Genomic DNA, 7,631 nt, shown 5'->3' on the forward strand with positions numbered 1-7,631 from the left:
CCAAAATTTCAAAAGACGGCATTCAGATTATAGAAGTGCGCCCTAACGGTGTTGGTGGGTATTACAACTTCACACAGAATCTAAATGCAAAACCAGGTGTTGTTGAAAATGTCGATCAATACGGCGGAGTTATTCAGCAGAATGCGAATAATTTGAATAGTAACGTAGCAAATAATCAACAATTTATGGCACAGCCGCGCTAATTAGCTAAGGAAATATATATGAAGATTAGTCATTCCAAAACGTTAGTGTTAAGTGCATTAACACTTAGTATCTTAAGTGCAAGTAGTACACAAGCAGCAGGTGTTCAGCCTTTTTTTCAATCGAAATCAAACGCAAAGACAACACCAGTAGCGGTTGAAGCCCCTATAACCCAAACACAAGCAAAACAAGAAAAAGCGCCTACACAGCCTTTCTTTTCTAGCAATGCGGATAAAAAACCTGTTTTAGCTGATGCAGGTTCAAGTAATAGCATTATTGATGTGGCGGCAGTTCGTACAAGTGATAATGCCACTGAAATACATGTGACTACCAATGGCCTGGTGCGTCAACCCAAGGCTAGAAAAGAAGATAACCAACTGATCCTGACATTCGACAATTTAAGCTCAAATGTATCGGAAAAGCATGTGTTGGTAAAAACGAATGAAGTTGAGTCAATTCAACTTAATACTGACACCGAGTCACCTACGTTGAAGATCAATTTGGCTAAATATGGTCAATTTACAACGCGAATCGTTGGTAATACATTTATTCTTAAAATCTATCCAAGTGTTGTAACTACGGCTATTACTGTTGCTCCAACAACTGCGCTGACAGGTATTAATTTCACACGTAGTAAAGGTGGTGAAGAAAAGGCCATTATTAGTGTAAGCAATTTGAAAACGCCTGCAGATGTGAAACAAGTCAAAGATAAGATCTTGGTGACATTTAAAGGCTCTCAGTTCCCAAGCAATCTGGTGCGCAATCGTTTCTTCAACGATACAAAAGCGGTGTATTCATCAGCAAAAACTTACAATCAGAATGGCAATGGTATCCTTGAACTCAGTGTAAATGGTTCATACGACTATGTTGTTTATCAACTTGATAATCAGGTTGTCATTAATGTAGGTCGCAAAGTAGCGAAGGCGGCAGGAAATACAGATAAAGCCAATCAGTATTCAGGCAAAAAACTGTCGATGGACTTCCAAAATGCAGATATCCGCCGAATTATCCAAGTCATGGCTGAGCACACGGGTCAAAATATTGTTGCATCGGATTCTGTGGAGGGAACTATCTCTTTACGTTTAAATGATGTTCCTTGGGAGCAGGCCTTAAATATTATTAGCAAATCTAAAGGCCTGGCACAACGTCGAGACGGTAATGTGATTTTAGTGGCACCGCTTGCTGAAATTACAAGAAATGAGGCATTGGAAGCGACTGCTTATTCTCAATCAATGACGTTATCGCCTTTAGTCACTAAAGTTGTACAGTTGAACTATGCTAATGCTAAAAATGTAGCGGACATGTTGCGTCCGACACGTTCTGGTATGGATGGTGGTGCATTGAACCAAATCCGTATGGCAAATGCCGATGAAAGTACAACATCATTATTAAGTAGTCGTGGTAGCGTTTCTATTGATGAGCGTACTAACACTATTGCGATCACAGATACTAACGAAAAGATCAATGTCATTAAGTCTCTGGTTGAGCAAATTGATGTTCCTGTGCGCCAAGTGATGATTGAGGCTCGTATCGTTCGTGCTTCAACCAACTTTTCGAAAGCAATTGGTGTGAAGTGGGGCTTGCTCAAAAATAGTGGCTTGACGATGGCAAGTGACATGAACAATTTGACCACTCAATATAATAACAAGTATGGCGGTGAATCTGAGACAATTGATAGTAATGTGAACTTGGATTTAGGCCAAACTATGGGCACGTCAGGTATTGCATTAGGCCTAATTAATACATCTAAAACGCTTCTTGGCTTGGAGTTGTCTGCTTTACAAAGTGATGGTCTTGGTGAAGTACTTTCAAAACCGAAAATTCTCACTGGCGATAAACAAGAAGCACGCATCAGTTCTGGTGTAAAACTGCCATATCAAAGTACTAGTAATGACAATGGTACAACTACAGTCTTCCAAGAGGCCTTACTTGAGCTTCTAGTTACTCCAAGTATTACTCCTGATGGTACAGTACAAATGAAACTCGAAGTATCGAAGGATACTCAAGGTTCGTTGACAGATATGGGTTATGCAATTGACACCAATAAACTTAAAACTAATGTCTTAGTTAATGATGGCGAGACTGTGGTGTTAGGTGGTTTATTTGAAGAGACACGAAACAATGATGCATCAAAAGTGCCGTTGTTAGGTGATATCCCGGTACTAGGCCATTTATTCCAGAGCAAAAGCCGCATTATCAAACGCGAAGAACTCTTAATCTTTGTTACACCAACAATCATCAATGATCCGACAGCTAAAAACACCTTGGCTAACTTGGGTGATTCAAAGCTGATCTCATCAATCAAAGCGAATTAATATCTAAAATAAAAGCCAATAAGGGTAACTTATTGGCTATTTTTATAGGGTAATACATGAAAGCCTACAAATTTTTTTGGAATGAGGATATTAAAGATCAAGAAGGGAATTTACTATATCTCGCTGAGCGTTCGGTGGTTATTACTGCCCAGAACACAGATGCCGCAAAAGAGCAGTGGTCAAAGGAATATGACCGCGATGCAAAAAACCCAGTTGTACTCGAAGAAATACACTGTGTAGTGGAGCATGAACTCTTTAAGAAGGCGGTTGTTGTCACAATGCCGAATAGCTACACCTACTTTATTCCTGTAGAGGTGGTAGCGCGTAAACGCTCTTTGGAAATGACAGGTGGAGAGGCGGATGAAGTGGCAGAGCACTTAAACAAGGATACTCTTCCGTTGTTTTTAAGTGATCCGAATCTTATTTTAGCCTGGGCTAAAAAAATTCCTTGGTTTGATATTGAAAATGACCGTCATGTGCTAAAAACCAACAAAAAAATCACAATGAACACGTTGCAAGATTTTTGGGTTAATAACGAACATAAATTAGAAGCAGTATTGAAATAATCGTGGTCAGAAAAAGATGGTTGTTTGGCTAAGAGTAATATATTCAAACAAAATATAGCGTTTGAAAAACATGGTTTATAGGATAAAATTTTATGAGTAACGACACTGTAAGTTTAAATGTTATCAAATTTTTTCTTTTTTGTTCCTTAGTTGGAATTTTATTTATTATTTTTTTGCTGATTTATTTCAATACTGAGGATAGTTGGGATAAGCAATATTATTCTAACTTTCAAAATCAGACTCAAAAAAATGAAGTTTTAGAGCTATGTGATTCAAGCTTAATTTGCTTTATGGACAGAAATATAAAATATGTTGAATTATTGGGTATAACTTCCAATAAGGCAAACGATAAAAAATATGATTACACTATGATCGTGAATAATAGTGAAGAAACTGAGGGAGATTCGGATAATTACTCCACGGATTACAGTTCAACAGCTCTCGATGCGTCAGTTGGATTTTATAATGTTAAGGGAGAGCACATAAGCTTTGAAGATGGTGGCACAGAAGAATCAAATAAACAGGTTAATCCTGGGGAGCATCAATCAAATACTTCATACATCCCACAATTAGTCACTCAAAAGCTTATCCATCAATATCATACACTTGCGGATTATTGCAGTGATGCTGAAATGTGCATATCAAAAACAAATGTAAGTCTTGCCCAAATTCAGGAAGATATTAAATCGATTGGTGTTGGGCAAAAATCCATAAGGTTTTTTATGAGTGAATCCATTTAAATTCGATATTAAGACAATATAGAAGTATTCTGTTTAGATAAAAAAACCGCACAAAAAGCGCGGTTTTTGCATCATATCAACGTTTATACTTTGCTCGGTATTCCGATGCTTCTATAGAGTTTGGGTATTTCTGCAGGAGTAGCCCACCCAAATTCTTCATTTCAATGTGATCGCCAGTTTTACTTAGAATACGAATACCAACGATTAACCCAGTCTCAGTCACAGTATTTGCATCAGCAATTTCCATATAGTTGCGGTAGATATCAAAAGCTTGGTCAAAGGCACCTTGGCTGTAATATAGTCCTGCCAAGCCAAGGGTCGCAGAGGGGTTTTTCTTGTCTATGCGTAAAGCACGGAGGAAAGCAGTTTTGGCATCATCCATTCGATTAAGCTTTACATAAGACTGACCTAAGTTCGCATAGGCAAAGCCACGGTTTGTATATTCAATAGTATCGCCTGCGATTTCGAACTGCTGCGCGGCTTCTTCATAACGGCCTAATGTGAAAAGGAACTGCCCATAATTGTTCCGGATCTGTGGTTCCTTGGGGTCGGTACTAACAGCACGTTGATAATATTCATCAGCGAGCTTTTGGTTTTTAGCCCCGCCATCAATTTGGTAAGTAACTGCCATCATCATCTTTGCAAGAGCATTACTTGAGTCACGATCTATAGCTTCATCAAGTGCTCGCTTTGCTAAATCTAAATCCCCTTGACGAATGTACTCTGCAGCAATTTGTGTTTTAAGTTGCGATGTCTCTGCGGGGTTCGGCTTCATCGTGGTTGCCTGGTGTTGGCATCCGTATAAAGCTCCTAATGTAATAAGCAAAAGGGTAGATTTTTTAAATTTCATGTATGGCATAGCTTTCTCTATGTCTGCGGGACAAATTAAGTATATTTCAGGTGTAAATATAAAGTTTAATTTAAGGCCAAATTAACCCAAAAAAACTATTTGTCTAATTCATTACAGGCACCTACACGTTTACTTTTGTCGAAATCAAGATAATCGTATATATACCGGGTGTATTTCGGTAGAAGAGGATTAGCTAAACTTCTGTCAGTTTCGTAATTATCAATTTCGATATTTGCTAGATCGATTAATGTAGGGAATGCCGAAGTTTGATCTATTGGCTTTTCCCTATTTTGAAAAAGAGCTGATATCTTTTGTTCGTTTTCCTTTTTGTACTTATCGGAATACCATGTGATTAATGGAATTTTAAATTCATTTTCGGTTTTATTGCCATGTAAAATCTTTCCACATTTCCCAGAAAATACCTGTTCGCCGTGATCTGATAGATACATAAGCATATTGGAGCTATCGGAGTGTTGATCAAGTTTGGCAATAAACTGACTAATTACAAAATCGGTGTACAGAATCGTATTGTCATAAGAGTTAACAGTAGGGATTTTGAATTTAGGGCTAGTAGGTATAAACCCATCCACCATACGCGGGGTCGGCTTGAATTTCTCATATTCAATAGGGTAGCGGTCTTCATACACGGCGTGACTGCCCAAAGTATGGATCACAATAAATTTTTTAACTGGTTGTGGGTCATTAATCACCTCATTTAACGCCGTGATTAGAACATCATCATAACGGCCTTTATTACGATAGGTTCCAGGGTTAAGAAAACGCTTAATATCCGCTTCTTTAATGTAAATGGAGGTACTGGTGTCCGTACGCCCAAACTGTTGCTGTGAGGAGAGCCAGTACGTTTTAAAGCCGGCTTCTTTAAACGCTGAAAGGATGGAACGTTCGTTGAATAAAATTTTTGTTGCCTGCGATGAGGGCTTGCGGGTAATAATTTGAGGTACAGCAAACATCGTGGCACTAGTAGACGATGTTGCATTGTTAAAATATACCAAATTTTTTAACTTCGATAACTGTGGGTTTGTTTCTCGGTTATAACCCTGTAGCTGCCAATGATCGCTAAGTGATGTTTCACCAATGACTAAAACAACAATTTCTTTTTTCTTTGGATCATTGTTGCTTTGTGCATTGAACTTGTAATTTTGATTCTTCTGGAACTGTTGATTTAGTTTTTGTTTTTCCTTACTCCAAAGGTAACTTTGGTGTAGAACGTTTATTGGAAAAATACGAAGCAAGTCGTTGGGCGGGATTTGATCGTTTTCAATTTCAAAATCAAGCTTTGCAATGGCATCACTATACTGGTTATCAAGTTGGTTATTCAGATAATCCTGTGTAACAAACATTGAGACAATAACTAGGTGAATGCAAATAAGAGCTGCGCGATTTTTTGGCTTGAAATTAAAACTTGTATCTTTAGAAAAGATGAAAAATGCCTGGATCGCAAGCCATGTAGTTATATATGCTAGGATGATTAAGACATAATAATCACCCAAATAACCGCGTATTTCGCCGGCATTCGATTCTGCAAAAATACTGATGAGGTCTTTGTTAATATAATTATTGAATACGGCATTGTAATAACATGCTAAGGGGCTTAGGAATGTAAAAGGGATGAGTAATTTCAGCCATCTGGTTCCATTCAGCATACAGGGGATTGTGGCAAACAAGAATGCCGAATAATACATTGTGAAAAAACTGACGCTATGGCTTACAAAAACCAGAGCAAAGATGGTTGGTAAGAAGAATAATAGAAAAAAAATAAAGGCTTTCTTCATGATGGCTACGTATAAGCAGAGGAGGTTAAAAAAACAATTTTCGGTTGTAGTTCACACTTAAATTGGCCTTATTTATCGCTAAATGACAAAACGCCGTGAGATCATTCAAAAATGGATCAAGCGCATTTTTAGTTAGTGTATTTAGATCAGTGTTTTCAGATATGGGTGCAGTTTTGTACCAGAGGTTTTTATCGGGCGCGTACTCAAATCCATTACTTTGGCAAATCTTTGAAATATGGTTATCTAAAGCATAAAACACTGCAAAAAACACAGCCCCATTATGAACTTTGCAATCATAGACAATCGCATTTAATGCACATGGCTTATAGATATAGAAGTTTGATTCACTGAATTTGAACGACCGCATACTATCAAGCAGATTAAACATCTCAGCGTAATTTTGAGCGTTTACCATCTCTAAAAGGTCTTGAGTATGAGGATTTAGATGAGGCATTGCTGATAGTTCTTCACAGCTACAAAAGCCATGCGTACTTAAAATCAATTCTGTATCTAAACTCATATAAGTATTCCTCACGTTAATGTCTGCAGTATACAGAGTCAGCGAAAAAGACATGCTAATGCTGACCTAAACAGCCTAAAAAACTGGTAAACCTTAAGGCTTTCGCTAGAAAGTGTTATTAATTTACAAAAAATGACATACATAATCATCAAAATTGACAATACATTTAATGAATCAGGTTGGCTTTGTACTCATTCCATAGGTATTTGTTGTTATTCTCGTAACAATTAAATGCAAATAAACATCGCGAAGTCGCAAGCAGCAGAAGCAATGACTTTATTATCAGGTGGTAATGCAGCGATCTTCAACAACCTACAAACGGGCGTATGTACGAATGGCTTAGAAGATCCTGTTTCAAAGAAATTGGAAGATATATAAAAATTCTAATTTGTTAGCTGTGCAGCCATATTTCACAAAATTTGTATGACAAAAAACGGCATAGTTACAAAATATGTCAATTAAATACAAAAAAGAACATGGTTTTTTAGTTGTTTTGGCTCATTTATATAAAACCGCTCCTCACCTTTCTAAAAAAAACACATTAAAAACAATGGAATAGGTTTTAGTTAATATTTATTTAATAAGTTGGCATGTCTATTGCAATATAGGCATCAACTAATATTGTATAGTTACTAAGGAATTATAA

At 37.3% G+C, this 7,631-nt stretch overlaps 2 protein-coding genes across 2 annotated transcripts; one reads left to right on the forward strand and one right to left on the reverse strand.

The window, feature by feature from the left end:
- The first annotated feature begins 221 nt into the window (after window positions 1-221).
- LOC114357252 (DNA utilization protein HofQ-like) lies at window positions 222-2,516 on the forward strand. Its single transcript, XM_028310774.1, has one exon. The coding sequence runs from the start codon at window positions 222-224 to the stop codon at window positions 2,514-2,516; it is 2,295 nt and encodes a 764-aa protein (XP_028166575.1).
- A 1,382-nt stretch (window positions 2,517-3,898) lies between these two features.
- On the reverse strand, window positions 3,899-4,597 carry LOC114357253 (uncharacterized protein HI_0366-like). The gene has a single exon (XM_028310775.1). The coding sequence runs from the start codon at window positions 4,595-4,597 to the stop codon at window positions 3,899-3,901; it is 699 nt and encodes a 232-aa protein (XP_028166576.1).
- Between the last annotated feature and the right edge of the window lie 3,034 nt (window positions 4,598-7,631).

This window comes from Ostrinia furnacalis, unplaced genomic scaffold, assembly GCF_004193835.3.
Source record: "Ostrinia furnacalis isolate ACB-3 unplaced genomic scaffold, ASM419383v2 OfSCF3086, whole genome shotgun sequence".
Taxonomy (NCBI): Eukaryota; Metazoa; Arthropoda; class Insecta; order Lepidoptera; family Crambidae; genus Ostrinia; species Ostrinia furnacalis.

What these genes read in the sequence shown, in the direction of transcription:
- LOC114357252 (XM_028310774.1), top strand. Translation starts at nt 222, where the DNA reads ATGAAGATTAGTCATTCCAAAACGTTAGTGTTAAGTGCATTAACACTT.
- LOC114357253 (XM_028310775.1), bottom strand. Translation starts at nt 4,597, where the DNA reads ATGAAGCCGAACCCCGCAGAGACATCGCAACTTAAAACACAAATTGCT.